At 36.9% G+C, this 17,908-nt stretch overlaps 1 protein-coding gene across 6 annotated transcripts in view; it reads left to right on the top strand.

Moving 5' to 3' along the window:
• Positions 1 to 17,908, top strand: part of LOC117328731 (zinc finger and SCAN domain-containing protein 5B-like) — a 46,090-nt gene that overhangs the window by 20,579 nt on the left and 7,603 nt on the right. The window contains exon 4 of one of the 6 annotated variants that reach the window (XM_033886230.1): positions 17,291 to 17,409. The exons of 3 other annotated variants lie outside the window; for them this stretch is intronic. Coding sequence is in view for 1 of the 3 variants with exons in the window: in XM_033886227.1 (XP_033742118.1) it covers positions 352 to 1,037 (686 nt within the window). In the remaining 2 variants the exon portion in view is untranslated. Of the gene's footprint in view, positions 1 to 351; positions 2,439 to 17,290; positions 17,410 to 17,908 lie in introns of those variants that run through there. 2 more of the 6 variants (XM_033886227.1, XM_033886229.1) reach the window with 2 other exon arrangements.

Below are 17,908 nucleotides of genomic sequence, written 5' to 3'. Positions count from 1 at the left end.
CTAGAACAAGAATATTTTGTGGAAAACATATACAGTATCATATATATGTGTTGTATAATTTGCTTAAACGCCATATTGATGATCTCTCAATATGAACTGTTGTACGAGATCCATGGTGTTGTTTATGTTTCAATTACATAAGTATGATGTAGCAGTAGCAGCAGCAGATCTTTGTAGACTCACCTGACAGATCCTGTTGTAGACACTGACCTGACAGGAAACATTGTAGTTCATGGTACAAGATGTGCTGGAAAAATTAAGTGTTTGTAAGAGGAATCGCTACTTTTTGAAGATATTCAGACAAAGGAGATTGGAGTGCAAAAGAAATGACACTCTTTCTTTCTTTTACAGTGGGACAGTATGGTTGTATAGGAGCAGGACAAAGAAACACGGTCAGAAGTGCGTCAGAAACAGGAAGTAGAGGATGGGACAACTCGTCACACAATTTTTTGGAAAATACATATAGCTGGAAAGATTATTCTCAACCAGGGGAGACCCCTGTACAGGTGTTTGGTCAGGTTTCACAGGAAGGTCCGGTATCATTACACACGGGAACTGTGAGTGTATCGCATCCTGTACAAACCAAGGAGGAGTTTTCTTCACCACCGCCATTAAAGCTACCAACGTCACCACAAGCGATGAATGTTTTAGTGAAAGGATCACAGAAAGGAAAAACATTTACAAAATTCCAACATTCTGGCAACATGCCCACAAACTCCAAGGCACCCTATATAGGATACACTAAAGTTTCGAGGGACAGTTTAGGAGAAAATCAAATGGATAGTGATTCATACAAGTGTAGATTTTGTGCAAAAATGTTCAATTCTTTAAAAGCCATGAATCGACATTTACGAGTTCATGACCAACATCGTTGTAAGCAGTGTAACCAGGGCTTCAAAAGTGACTTACTTTTACAGAAACACAACACTGATCACCATGCTTTTAAGTTTCCTTGTGCCTCATGTGGTAAACTCTTTGGACGCAAGTTCACACTCAAGCGTCACGAAAAGTACACATGTAAAATTTCAACAAAATAGTAGTGTATCGTTCAATTTTCATTTTTTCCATCGGTCCCTGATTCCAAGATTGATTTGAAGGTGTATCATATGAAAGAAAAGTTTTACTTGCCTTTGATTAAACATCTGATTCCAAATAACATTTAACGTGTACAGTTGTATCTACAGTAACTGTATTGTAGCTAGGTTTAGTTCCTTTCGGCATAGGCAGGATACCTGGGAAGACATTATACTTGTATATATTTTTTCATGGATTTGTTCTTAAGTTTAAACAGTATACAATTTTCTATTAGAAATTAGAAAACTGTTTCTTGCAATGCTAGCATTTCTGTGTGAAGTAGCGTCAGGTGTTAATTATTTATTCTCGGGAAATCCTTATGATTTCAGTGGTGCATGTTGTTAGGATATAATGTTGTAGTTTATTGTGTTCCCTCCGTATCGTCTCAGTACACTGGAGTTATAGCTAACTCTAACCTATAAAGCTAACTCTAACCTATTGTTGCCAGGTCTTCAGTATTCTAATCTAGTCCATTATTAAGTATGCACAAGACTTTCAACAAATACATTTGATCAAATCTATAGGTATTGTGTTTCTCACTTCATCTCTTTACAGCAGTGACTTCGATTTCCTATGGTGTCATATAAGTGTGATTACTTTATACCTCATATGTTTGGATACAGACTTCTAATACTTATCTCATTGTCACAGAACATACGTGTTGTATACAGATGTACCGTGATATCTCAGTGACACAGAACATATGTGTTGTATACAGATGTACCGTGATATCTCAGTGTCACAGAACATATGTGTTGTATACAGATGTACCGTGATATCTCTGTCACAGAACATATGTGTTGTATACAGATGTACCGTGATATCTCGGTGTCACAGAACATATGTGTTGTATACAGATGTACCATGATATCTCAGTGTCACAGAACATACGTGTTGTATACAGATGTACCGTGATATCTCAGTGTCACAGAACATATGTGTTGTATACAGATGTACCATGATATCTCAGTGTCACAGAACATATGTGTTGTATACAGATGTACCGTGATATCTCGGTGTCACAGAACATATGTGTTGTATACAGATGTACCATGATATCTCAGTGTCACAGAACATATGTGTTGTATACAGATGTACCATGATATCTCAGTGTCACAGAACATATGTGTTGTATACAGATGTACCATGATATCTCAGTGTCACAGAACATACGTGTTGTATACAGATGTACCATGATATCTCAGTGTCACAGAACATACGTGTTGTATACAGATGTACCATGATATCTCAGTGTCACAGAACATATGTGTTGTATACCATGATATCTCGGTGTCACAGAACATATGTGTTGTATACAGATGTACCGTGATATCTCAACGCTACATAAATATATTGAAAACGAGTCTCTCTTGTTGATTTTCTGTTATTGGATGGTAAACCATCTTAACTTTGGTTTTAAATTCTGTAAGTTGTCTTCTCTTCAAATAGAGATTATTTTTTGTACCTGTTTAAAATCGGACATGCCATTCAGTTGTTCAGGCAGAAAAATATATATGTTATCCAGATTTTCACTCAAGAAAGATAAGGGTTTATACCTGGTCTGTTCACACCAACAAAGATATGGGTTTATACCTAGTCTGTTCACACCAACAAAGATATGGGTTTATACCTGGTCTAGATTTAGTCACACCAACAAAGATATGGGTTTATACCTGGTCTAGTCACACCAACAAAGATATGGGTTTATACCTGGTCTAGTCACACCAACAAAGGTATGGGTTTATACCTGGTCTAGATTTAGTCACACCAACAAAGATATGGGTTTATACCTGGTCTGGTCACACCAACAAAGATATGGGTTTATACCTGGTCTGGTCACACCAACAAAGATATGGGTTTATACCTGGTCTGGTCACACCAACAAAGATATGGGTTTATACCTGGTCTGGTCACACCAACAAAGATATGGGTTTATACCTGGTCTGGTCACACCAACAAAGATATTGGTTTATACCTGGTCTGGTCACACCAACAAAGATATGGGTTTATACCTGGTCTAGTCACACCAACAAAGATATAGGTTTATACCTGGTCTAGTCACACCAACAAAGATATAGGTTTATACCTGGTCTAGTCACACCAACAAAGATATAGGTTTATACCTGGTCTAGTCACACCAACGAAGATATAGGTTTATACCTGGTCTGGTCACACCAACAAAGGTATGGGTTTATACCTAGTCTAGATTTAGTCACACCAACAAAGATATGGGTTTATACCTGGTCTAGATTTAGTCACACCAACAAAGATATGGGTTTATACCTGGTCTAGATTTAGTCACACCAACAAAGATATGGGTTTATACCTGGTCTAGATCTAGTCACACCAACAAAGGTATGGGTTTATACCTAGTCTGGATTTAGTCACACCAACAAAGATATGGGTTTATACCTGGTCTAGATTTAGTCACACCAACAAAGATATGGGTTTATACCTGGTCTAGATTTAGTCACACCAACAAAGATATGGGTTTATACCTGGTCTAGATCTAGTCACACCAACAAAGATATTGGTTTATACCTAGTCTAGTCACACCACCAAAGATATTGGTTTATACCTGGTCTGGTCACACCAACAAAGATATGGGTTTATACCTGGTCTGGTCACACCAACAAAGGTATGGGTTTATACCTGGTCTAGTCACACCAACAAAGGTATGGGTTTATACCTGGTCTGGTCACACCAACAAAGATATGGGTTTATACCTGGTCTGGTCACACCAACAAAGATATGGGTTTATACCTGGTCTGGTCACACCAACAAAGATATGGGTTTATACCTGGTCTAGTCACACCAACAAAGATATGGGTTTATACCTGGTCTAGATTTAGTCACACCAACAAAGGTATGGGTTTATACCTGGTCTGGTCACACCAACAAAGATATGGGTTTATACCTGGTCTGGTCACACCAACAAAGATATGGGTTTATACCTGGTCTGGTCACACCAACAAAGATATGGGTTTATACCTGGTCTGGTCACACCAACAAAGGTATGGGTTTATACCTGGTCTAGATTTAGTCACACCAACAAAGATATGGGTTTATACCTGGTCTAGATTTAGTCACACCAACAAAGATATGGGTTTATACCTGGTCTGGTCACACCAACAAAGATATGGGTTTATACCTGGTCTGGTCACACAAACAAAGATATGGGTTTATACCTGGTCTGGTCACACCAACAAAGGTATGGGTTTATACCTAGTCTAGTCACACCAACAAAGATATGGGTTTATACCTGGTCTAGATCTGGTCACACCAACAAAGATATGGGTTTATACCTAGTCTAGTCACACCAACAAATATATGGGTTTATACCTGGTCTGGTCACACCAACAAAGATATGGGTTTATACCTGGTCTGGTCACACCAACAAAGGTATGGGTTTATACCTGGTCTAGATTTAGTCACACCAACAAAGATATGGATTTATACCTGGTCTAGATTTAGTCACACCAACAAAGATATGGGTTTATACCTAGTCTGGTCACACCAACAAAGATATGGGTTTATACCTGGTCTGGTGACACCAACAAAGGTATGGGTTTATACCTGGTCTAGATTTAGTCACACCAACAAAGATATGGGTTTATACCTGGTCTAGATTTAGTCACACCAACAAAGATATGGGTTTATACCTGGTCTAGATCTAGTCACACCAACAAAGATATGGGTTTATACCTGGTCTGGTCACACCAACAGAGATATGGGTTTATACCTGGTCTAGATTTAGTCACACCATCAAAGATATGGGTTTATACCTGGTCTAGATTTAGTCACACCAACAAAGATATGGGTTTATACCTGGTCTGGTCACACCATCAAAGATATGGGTTTATACCTGGTCTGGTTACACCAACAAAGGTATGGGTTTATACCTGGTCTGGTTACACCAACAAAGATATGGGTTTATACCTGGTCTAGATCTAGTCACACCAACAAAGGTATGGGTTTATACCTGGTCTGGTCACACCAACAAAGGTATGGGTTTATACCTGGTCTGGTCACACCAACAAAGGTATGGGTTTATGCCTGGTCTAGATCTAGTCACACCAACAAAGGTATGGGTTTATACCTGGTCTGGTCACACCAACAAAGATATGGGTTTATACCTGGTCTAGATTTGGTCACACCAACAAAGATATGGGTTTATACCTAGTCTAGTCACACCAACAAAGGTATGGGTTTATACCTGGTCTGGTCACACCAACAAAGGTATGGGTTTATACCTGGTCTAGATCTGGTCACACCAACAAAGATATGGGTTTATACCTGGTCTAGTCACACCAACAAAGATATGGGTTTATACCTGGTCTGGTCACACCAACAAAGATATGGGTTTATACCTGGTCTAGATTTAGTCACACCAACAAAGATATGGGTTTATACCTGGTCTAGATCTAGTCACACCAACAAAGGTATGGGTTTATACCTGGTCTAGATCTGGTCACACCAACAAAGATATGGGTTTATACCTAGTCTGGTCACACCAACAAAGGTATGGGTTTATACCTGGTCTGGTCACACCAACAAAGATATGGGTTTATACCTAGTCTGGTCACACCAACAAAGATATGGGTTTATACCTGGTCTGTTCACACCAACAAAGGTATGGGTTTATACCTGGTCTAGATCTAGTCACACCAACAAAGGTATGGGTTTATACCTAGTCTGGTCACACCAACAAAGATATGGGTTTATACCTGGTCTGTTCACACCAACAAAGATATGGGTGTAAACCTGGTCTGTTCACACCAACAAAGGTATGGGTTTATACCTAGTCTAGTCACACCAACAGAGTTATGGGTTTATACCTGGTCTAGATTTGGTCACACCAACAAAGGTATGGGTTTATACCTAGTCTAGTCACACCAACAGAGGTATGGGTTTATACCTGGTCTGGTCACACCAACAGAGGTATGGGTTTATACCTTGTCTAGATTTGGTCACACCAACAAAGGTATGGGTTTATACCTAGTCTGGTCACACCAACAAAGATATGGGTTTATACCTAGTCTGGTCACACCAACAAAGATATGGGTTTATACCTGGTCTAGATCTAGTCACACCAACAAAGATATGGGTTTATACCTGGTCTGTTCACACCAACAAAGATATGGGTTTATACCTGGTCTAGATTTAGTCACACCAACAAAGGTATGGGTTTATACCTAGTCTGGTCACACCAACAAAGGTATGGGTTTATACCTGGTCTGGTCACACCAACAAAGATATGGGTTTATACCTGGTCTAGATCTAGTCACACCAACAAAGATATGGGTTTATACCTGGTCTGGTCACACAAACAAAGATATGGGTTTATACCTGGTCTGGTCACACCAACAAAGGTATGGGTTTATACCTGGTCTAGATCTGGTCACACCAACAAAGGTATGGGTTTATACCTGGTCTGGTCACACCAACAAAGGTATGGGTTTATACCTGGTCTAGATCTGGTCACACCAACAAAGATATGGGTTTATACCTGGTCTAGTCACACCAACAAAGATATGGGTTTATACCTGGTCTGGTCACACCAACAAAGATATGGGTTTATACCTGGTCTAGATTTAGTCACACCAACAAAGATATGGGTTTATACCTGGTCTAGATCTAGTCACACCAACAAAGGTATGGGTTTATACCTGGTCTAGATCTGGTCACACCAACAAAGATATGGGTTTATACCTAGTCTGGTCACACCAACAAAGGTATGGGTTTATACCTGGTCTGGTCACACCAACAAAGATATGGGTTTATACCTAGTCTGGTCACACCAACAAAGATATGGGTTTATACCTGGTCTGTTCACACCAACAAAGGTATGGGTTTATACCTGGTCTAGATCTAGTCACACCAACAAAGGTATGGGTTTATACCTAGTCTGGTCACACCAACAAAGATATGGGTTTATACCTGGTCTGTTCACACCAACAAGGATATGGGTGTAAACCTGGTCTGTTCACACCAACAAAGGTATGGGTTTATACCTAGTCTAGTCACACCAACAGAGGTATGGGTTTATACCTGGTCTAGATTTGGTCACACCAACAAAGGTATGGGTTTATACCTAGTCTAGTCACACCAACAGAGGTATGGGTTTATACCTGGTCTGGTCACACCAACAGAGGTATGGGTTTATACCTTGTCTAGATTTGGTCACACCAACAAAGGTATGGGTTTATACCTAGTCTGGTCACACCAACAAAGATATGGGTTTATACCTAGTCTGGTCACACCAACAAAGATATGGGTTTATACCTGGTCTAGATCTAGTCACACCAACAAAGATATGGGTTTATACCTGGTCTGTTCACACCAACAAAGATATGGGTTTATACCTGGTCTAGATTTAGTCACACCAACAAAGGTATGGGTTTATACCTAGTCTGGTCACACCAACAAAGGTATGGGTTTATACCTGGTCTTGTCACACCAGCAAAGATATGGGTTTATACCTGGTCTGGTCACACCAACAAAGATATGGGTTTATACCTGGTCTAGATCTAGTCACACCAACAAAGGTATGGGTTTATACCTGGTCTAGATCTGGTCACACCAACAAAGATATGGGTTTATACCTAGTCTGGTCACACCAACAAAGGTATGGGTTTATACCTGGTCTGGTCACACCAACAAAGATATGGGTTTATACCTAGTCTGGTCACACCAACAAAGATATGGGTTTATACCTGGTCTTGTCACACCAGCAAAGATATGGGTTTATACCTGGTCTGGTCACACCAACAAAGGTATGGGTTTATACCTGGTCTGGTCACACCAACAAAGATATGGGTTTATACCTGGTCTGGTCACACCAACAAAGATATGGGTTTATACCTGGTCTAGATCTAGTCACACCAACAAAGATATGGGTTTATACCTGGTCTGGTCACACAAACAAAGATATGGGTTTATACCTGGTCTGGTCACACCAACAAAGGTATGGGTTTATACCTGGTCTGGTCACACCAACAAAGATATGGGTTTATACCTGGTCTAGATCTGGTCACACCAACAAAGGTATGGGTTTATACCTAGTCTGGTCACACCAACAAAGGTATGGGTTTATACCTGGTCTGGTCACACCAACAAAGATATGGGTTTATACCTGGTCTAGATCTAGTCACACCAACAAAGATATGTGTTTATACCTGGTCTGTTCACACCAACAAAGATATGGGTTTATACCTGGTCTAGATGTAGTCACACCAACAAAGATATGGGTTTATACCGGTATAAACCTGGTCTAGTCACACACAAAATTTACCTCACACAGGGATGATGGATTCTGTTATTTTGTGGCAGTAAAAATGATTCTAATTCTGCTGATCATGAGGCATTTGTATCTCAATGTGACATTTTACAATATCTGAACTGCATATATTATATTTAATTTCGTATTTTGTAAGAGGCTGGACATACATAAAACCACAATTATGCATTGACACTTCAAACTAGTGGAAATAGTCCAGAAGAATAAGTGACATTAAAAAGGATTATTTTTGTACATGAAATTATTTCAATTTAATCTAATAAAGCAAACAGTTATCAAGTATTATATCTGGAAGATAATATGGACTTGTAGTGAAGATACCTCTATCAAAGCACTGTGTGTACTGCCTGGGTAATATTATGTCAAATTAACCCTTTTTTTACACTCGGATGAACTATGGTGATTCTCAGAGGTGACTCTGATTTCTTCTATCAACAGCTCGAAACAGCCAATATTATGAGCATTAAATGAAATGCTATCCATGTATATATGGAGTCTCCATAAAATGGCCTTCCTGTCTACTGGACATTGGGAAGATATAAAGGGACATTTGGACAGTGCAGTAGTATGCATGTATTTGCCAACAAACAAACTTTAATGAACCATTATAATTAATGTACTACATATTTGTGGACAGCTGCATTCATGCCACTGTATGCAGTTAAGATTGCATTTAGTCCTTAAATGTAAGTGAAGTTTGATAAGTTATTCTTATTATGTATACTGCTACTTACCCAGAAGGACTTTACGGTAGATAAAAAGTTGACTGTTATTATGTTTAATTATAGGAATCCAGAAGCGCTTCGCAGAAACAACCAATGAAGAAACCACTAACAAACGTTTGAAAATTCCCAAGGCAGACAATACTTTAAAGGCTAATAGGAAGGCCTCGGTCGTGTTCCGTGACTATTTACGAGAAAAGGGCCAGGAGACAGACTTTGAACAGCACAGTGTTGTTGAACTTTGCAAACATCTTGGCCATTTCTACATGGATGCTCGTAAACATGACGGAACTCACTACAAAACTTCTTCCCTGGAGCAGTTCCGTTACTCACTAAACAGGTACTTGCGAAGCCCACCTTTTAACAAGCAATATGACATTATCAAAGATTGTGAATTTTCAGACGCAAACGTCAATTTCAAAGCTGTCATGTGTGAGCTGAAGCGTATGGGGAAAGGGGAGACCGAACACTATCCGGTTATTACCAAGGAGGATCGATATGTACTCTATTCATCACAGCATCTTAATGTCGCCACACCTGTCGGCCTTTACAATAAGGTCCAGTTTGACATACGTTTGTATTTCTGTAGACGAGGCACAGAAAACATGCACAAGATGACAAAGTCAACATTTGAGGTTGTGACGGACATTGTGACAGGTTTGAAATATGTGAGAAAAGCTGATGAAATGTTTAAGAATCCACACAGTCATGACAAAGATGCAATGTTGGGCATTTATATGCCAGAATCTCCAGGCTCACCGTTTTGTCCTGTGACATCATTCGAGTTATACATTGATAAGTTAAACCCTCAGTGTGAACGCTTGTGGCAGAGACCAAATAAGGAAAGTCCTACAGACAATGTATGGTATTACAACAGTCCTGTTGGAGAGAAGAAACTGGCAGTGTTTATGTCAGAACTCAGTAAGGCCTGTAGGTTATCGTATGTGTATACCAACTATTCCATCAGGGCCACCGGCAGTGTCATACTCTCAAAAAACATGTTTGATTCATCTCAGATAATGTCTGTTACTGGTCATGACTCTGTTCATGCTGTCTATCTGAATGTCGGGGACCTGGACAGATCCAGGGTCGAACAACCTCCTTCTGACAGTGAAGTACCACTGTGTATCAAACTGGAGTCAAACTAAGTCACAGTGGATATTCTACAAATCGCTAACAATAGGTACAATCATTATAAAACTTCTATCAGTTTATATTACTGTAACCTGAAACTTCAATATGTGCCATGTTTTACTGCACCATTCTAATCATATATTACTGTACTAATAATGTATTACTGTAACATGGTTAGAAGTGGTGTACCAATACTAACCATGTATTACTATAACATGGTTAGAAGTATTGTACATACTAATGATGTATAACTGTAACATGGTTAGAAGTATTGTACCACACTAACCATGTATTACTGTAACATGGTTATATAATTAGAAGTATTGTACATACTAACCATGTATTACTGTAACATGGTTAGAAGTATTGTACCATACTAACCATGTATTACTGTAACATGGTTAGAAGTGTTGTATCATACTAACCATGTATTACTGTAACATGGTTAGAAGTATTGTACATACTAACCATGTATTACTGTAACATGGTTAGAAGTATTGTACCACACTAACCATGTATTACTGTAACATGGTTAGAGGTATTGTACCATACTAACCATGTATTACTGTAACATGGTTAGAAGTATTGTACCATACTAACCATGTATTACTGTAACATGGTTAGAAGTGTTTACCATACTAACCATGTATTACTGTAACATGGTTAGAAGTGTTTACCATACTAACCATGTATTACTGTAACATGGTTAGAAGTATTGTACCATACTAACCATGTATTACTGTAACATGGTTAGAAGTATTGTACATACTAATCATGTATTACTGTATCATGGTTTGAAGTATTGTACCATACTAACCATGTATAACTGTAACATGGTTAGAAGTATTGTACATACTAACCATGTATTACTGTAACATGGTTAGAAGTATTGTACCATACTAACCATGTATTACTGTAACATGGTTAGAAGTGTTATACCATACTAACCATGTATTACTGTAACATGGTTAGAAGTATTGTACATACTAACCATGTATTTCTGTAACATGGTTAGAAGTATTGTACCATACTAATCATGTATTACTGTAACATGGTTAGAAGTGTTGTACCATACTAACCATGTATTACTGTAACATGGTTAGAAGTATTGTACCATACTAACCATGTATTACTGTAACATGGTTAGAAGTGTTGTACCATACTAACCATGTATTACTGTAACATGGTTAGAAGTATTGTACATACTAACCATGTATTACTGTAACATGGTTAGAAGCATTGTACAGTACTAACCATGTATTACTGTAACATGGTTAGAAGTATTGTACCACACTAATCATGTATTACTGTAACATGGTTAGAAGTATTGTACATACTAACCATGTATTTCTGTAACATGGTTAGAAGTATTGTACCATACTAATCATGTATTACTGTAACATGGTTAGAAGTGTTGTACCATACTAACCATGTATTACTGTAACATGGTTAGAAGTATTGTACCATACTAACCATGTATTATTGTAACATGGTTAGAAGTATTGTACCGTACTAACCATGTATTACTGTAACATGGTTAGAAGTGTTGTACCATACTAACCACGTATTACTGTAACATGGTTAGAAGTGTTGTACCATACTAACCACGTATTACTGTAACATGGTTAGAAGTATTGTACCATACTAACCACGTATTACTGTAACATGGTTAGAAGTGTTGTACCGTACTAACCACGTATTACTGTAACATGGTTAGAAGTGTTGTACCATACTAACCACGTATTACTGTAACATGGTTAGAAGTATTGTACCACACTAACCATGTATTACTGTAACATGGTTATATAATTAGAAGTATTGTACATACTAACCATGTATTACTGTAACATGGTTAGAAGTATTGTACCATACTAACTATGTATTACTGTAACATGGTTAGAAGTGTTGTACCGTACTAACCACGTATTACTGTAACATGGTTAGAAGTATTGTACCATACTAACCATGTATTACTGTAACATGGTTAGAAGTATTGTACCGTACTAACCATGTATTACTGTAACATGGTTAGAAGTATTGTACCACACTAATCATGTATTACTGTAACATGGTTAGAAGTATTGTACCGTACTAACCATGTATTACTGTAACATGGTTAGAAGTATTGTACCGTACTAACCATGTATTACTGTAACATGGTTAGAAGTATTGTACCACACTAATCATGTATTACTGTAACATGGTTAGAAGTATTGTACCGTACTAACCATGTATTACTGTAACATGGTTAGAAGTATTGTACCGTACTAACCATGTATTACTGTAACATGGTTAGAAGTATTGTACCGTACTAACCATGTATTACTGTAACATGGTTAGAAGTATTGTACCGTACTAACCATGTATTACTGTAACATGGTTAGAAGTATTGTACCATACTAACCATGTATTACTGTAACATGGTTAGAAGTATTGTACCGTACTAACCATGTATTACTGTAACATGGTTAGAAGTATTGTACCGTACTAACCATGTATTACTGTAACATGGTTAGAAGTGTTGTACCATACTAATCATGTATAACTGTAACATGGTTAGAAGTAATGTACCATACTAACCATGTATTACTGTAACATGGTTAGAAGTATTGTACCGTACTAACCATGTATTACTGTTACATGGTTAGAAGTATTGTACCATACTAACCATGTATTACTGTAACATGGTTAGAAGTATTGTACCGTACTAACCATGTATTACTGTAACATGGTTAGAAGTATTGTACCATACTAACCATGTATTACTGTAACATGGTTAGAAGTGTTGTACCATACTAATCATGTATAACTGTAACATGGTTAGAAGTAATGTACCATACTAACCATGTATTACTGTAACATGGTTAGAAGTATTGTACCGTACTAACCATGTATTACTGTTACATGGTTAGAAGTATTGTACCATACTAACCATGTATTACTGTAACATGGTTAGAAGTATTGTACCGTACTAACCATGTATTACTGTAACATGGTTAGAAGTATTGTACCATACTAACCATGTATTACTGTAACATGGTTAGAAGTATTGTACCGTACTAACCATGTATTACTGTAACATGGTTAGAAGTATTGTACCATACTAACCATGTATTACTGTAACATGGTTGGAAGTATTGTACCATACTAACCATGTATAACTGTAACATGGTTAGAAGTATTGTACCATACTAACCATGTATTACTGTAACATGGTTAGAAGTATTGTACCATACTAACCATGTATTACTGTAACATGGTTAGAAGTATTGTACCATACTAACCATGTATAACTGTAACATGGTTAGAAGTATTGTACCGTACTAACCATGTATTACTGTAACATGGTTAGAAGTATTGTACCGTACTAACCATGTATTACTGTAACATGGTTAGAAGTATTGTACCATACTAACCATGTATTACTGTAACATGGTTAGAAGTATTGTACCATACTAACCATGTATAACTGTAACATGGTTAGAAGTATTGTACCATACTAACCATGTATTACTGTAACATGGTTAGAAGTATTGTACATACTAATCATGTATAACTGTAACATGGTTAGAAGTATTGTACCGTACTAACCATGTATTACTGTAACATGGTTAGAAGTATTGTACCATACTAACCATGTATAACTGTAACATGGTTAGAAGTATTGTACCATACTAACCATGTATTACTGTAACATGGTTATAAGTATTGTACCATACTAACCATGTATTACTGTAACATGGTTAGAAGTATTGTACCACACTAACCATGTATTGCTGTAACATGGTTAGAAGTATTGTACCATACTAATCATGTTTTACTGTAACATGGTTAGAAGTATTGTACTGTACTAACCATGTATTACTGTACTGTACTAACCATGTATTACTGTACTGTACTAACCATGTATTACTGTACTGTACTAATCATGTTTTACTGTAATATGGTTAGAAGTATCTACCTTTTTTTACACTTTGTACATTTTTACAGTAGATTTTATGGTTATGATTATTTTTTAAATGTTTACGATTGTATGAATATATCATCAAAGTCTGTTGATAGTCACAGACAATCACAGTGTCATTGTTCTTATGTCATTAAAGGGATATACCACCTACTGACATTTCCTCCAATGATTGAATAAGAAATAGTGCATTTTAAGTTCACGTATTGACTTACAATTTTGTATACAGTATTTTGAATGGTTCAATATTGTATGTTATTGAAATGCTTTTAGTCGGCATTCAAAGGCTTTATGAATGCCACCTAAAATCAGTATATATATCACTCAGTGAATTAAAAATGCATTAGAAGTGTAATTCACTGAATCATTTATTATGTTATTTTCAGTGGTATGACAATTGGTTTTAGTTAGTTTAGCATATTTTGATTTTTTAACACTTATTGAGATGGGAAAAAAATCTATAGTATGAAGTATGTACATGTAGTTAAAACTGATTTTTGTCACCTGTGTACCTTCACATACTGCGAAATGGGATGTTATTTTCTTACTTGAATGAAAAATCATCTTTAAAATGAAATAACAAATCGCATATTTGATATCCTCAAGAAGGGAGGTGTTATGTAATGTTTTATAATAAAAATCTCTGTAATGCATTATCTATGTAGCAAAATTGATTTTTTTGGATCATCTGCGATTTGTTATAAGCATCAGACTTTGTGATCATTGTCTTTACCTAATTGATAAACATGTACTTGTTATGGCCTAAAAGACACCACACAACATTAGTGACAAATCGTGTCAGATCATCACTTAATTATTATCCAGATAGAGGTGGGTACTACTTTGTGTCACACTCCTATACTACTACATCCACGGCTTCTTTGTAGACTACAACAGATCGTGTACGACAGATCGTGTTCCTTAATGAAATTATTTCATATATTAAACTCTTATTCCTGAAATTTGCAGTTTGCATGAGGCAAAAAGGACCCATCGCTAACTGATAAATAAGAATCCACTGATCACACGTTTTAAGGTATACACTACTGCAAACTTTGCGGGCCATCAGTGTTACTAAGATGATATTATGGGGTTTGGTTCTAATTGAGCCAAATTGTAGATGAGCTGTAAATCATTACAATACTGATAAGGGGCTATGAATCTCACAAATTAATAGACTTTCACAAGTTGTACGATGATGGCATTTTGTACTTTTCGTCTCTAGTATACATACATTGATGAAGGTGTGTGTCTCGGTATATACCAGTCACCATTGTTCTACTGACTGTTATTGTGACAGACATTTCTTTGTATGGGATACAATAGTAATTCGGTGACAAAGACAAGAATATGTATAATAAAATGATAAATAACCACGAGACACAAATTATATCACTACATCATATTTATAAATTATTATCAAAAAGCAACAAAAAAAGAGTGACCAAAAAAGTTACCAAAAGTTAAGTTTATGTACCACAATTATTTAATAGTAAGTAATATCCAAAAATTGTTCAAAAAATAAATCTCATCTTTGACAGTAAAATGATAACAAGTCTATGGGCACTATTAACTCCTATGGTGCCATGTGGTAATCATGTCATCGTTATGTCCTGTGATGTTGTCACTACATGTACTTATGATGTGATGTTATCACTACCCGTACTTATGATTAATTGAATATAAATCATATGTCCGACAGCTGGATACCGTATTGGTGACTACATGGTTTACATACACCCAAGGCACTAATGCACAAAACTACTATTTCAAAGCCAGGTTTGACTTGATGCTTCCACAGTGTTCCCCATATGTTTATATTGTTGGGCGACATTGTATGACTATGTTCCAGTGTGACCACTGACAAGGCTGATTGTCTGTAATAAAATATCATATGTCATTACTTTCTTATAGTTTTCTTTATGGTTAAAAGTGGCCAGTGATATGACTGGTGTTTTTACTGTATGTGATATATTTCCCAATGCTGTATCAAATATCCCTGAAACAATAACACAATGTATAAAAGAATGTTTCCAATAAATAAACTAGGGAAATCAATAAAGCCGTCCTGAGTTATTTACCAAAGTAAAAAAGTCCAATGTAAACATACAGTTGTACACCTTGATAGTTAAAAACCAGGTTCTTTATTACTCCTGTAAGGTTAGAAGTTTGTGCAGCGAAACACAATTTCTGACGCACCTCTCGAGTCACAGTGGGAATAGAAATGTATATCAATGATATGGACAATCTTACATAGTAGTTCGTCATCAACCAAAAACATTTATTAGCTACACACATAGGTGGGTTTCTGCCACTAGATATCTACTTGCTCTGGAAATCATCTAATGAGATCAGAAAGCACCCTTGAAAAGTCTTTCTGTTGATATGATTGGAGGGTGTTGGAAATTTAAAAAGCATTATTGCATTTCTAAAATCCATCATGTGCCACAACATGATTATGACTGGTGAACTGCATTGCCCCAGGAAATACTAAGAATGAAATCTTTCTAGAATGAAACATCTAAAAAAGGTGGTGTCTGATTTAAGTCAATCCAATAGGACACTTATTCTACAGAAGTCCAAAAATCATGGTTTAGTTTAATTTGTTTGACCATCCTTCCCACGCTAACACAACTACACTAGTTACTCCTGGCTATCTGAGATCTATATGTATGCATGCTCAAAGGATTGATAATAAGATTGAAAAGCTTATTAATAAATGAATGAAAATAGATTTTTCCTGAAATATTTTGGCAAGGATACTTAATGAATCACTGGTTTGAATTTCAGCAGCTAGTGGAAATGAATTCTCAATTTAAACACACAATTGAATAGAGATTTGTACCGATCGTTTACTTCGGTAGAAAGAAACTAAGGCCTCTATTAAATATGATAGAATTCAGGGGATCCTCACATGGAACTACACGTACCTATAATGTACTACATTAATATCTATCGATGGAGTGGTTCCTTGTTTCTGCACAATTTTTTTCACTTTCAAATTTTGTCAAGAGATATCTCACACTTTTTAGGATATATGTGGTGTAAAGAATGTTTTGATATATTGCCTATATATGTTGTTTTTATTGGTTACAGATGTAACGTTCATGAAGTCTTCCCCATCCGATGCATTCCTGATAAAAGAAAGCATTGCCCAGATGTACACCTCAAGTCACCATCTGGACCTTAGCTTCACAGACAGCTCCCAAAAGTTGAAAAAGCGCCACTTCTGCCCCGAGTGTGACTTTGTAACAGACCGACATTACAGTCTAAAGCGTCACATGATAATGCACAACCAACAGTATTATGTATGTAACCTTTGTGGTGCAAGATTCAACGAAAACTGCAAGCTGAGGAAACATGTACAGATGATTCATAAAGATCCTGCACCTGCTGTCCAGCCTTTAGCTACACCACAACATTTCAGCAGCGGGCCTGGATAACTGTTCAAATCTAAAACAACATTGGGCCAAAATATTTCTGTCCACAGTCTAGCTTGTAAGAGCTACATCACAACATTTGAACTTTGGCCAGGATAGCTGATCAGATTTAGCTTCGCTTCACATCATTTCCACATTGAGCCTTGATAACACTGTCATGACTCTAGCTACACCACGGCATTTCCCTTGACATTACGTTATTTCAACAGTCGGCCTGGATAACTATCCAGACACTAGCTACATTACGTTATTTCAACAGTCGGCCTGGATAACT

Source organism: Pecten maximus, chromosome 6 (genome assembly GCF_902652985.1).
Source record: "Pecten maximus chromosome 6, xPecMax1.1, whole genome shotgun sequence".
NCBI lineage: Eukaryota > Metazoa > Mollusca > Bivalvia > Pectinida > Pectinidae > Pecten > Pecten maximus.
The sequence above is the reverse complement of the archived record's forward strand: the minus strand, read 5'-3'. Positions and strand labels throughout refer to the sequence as shown.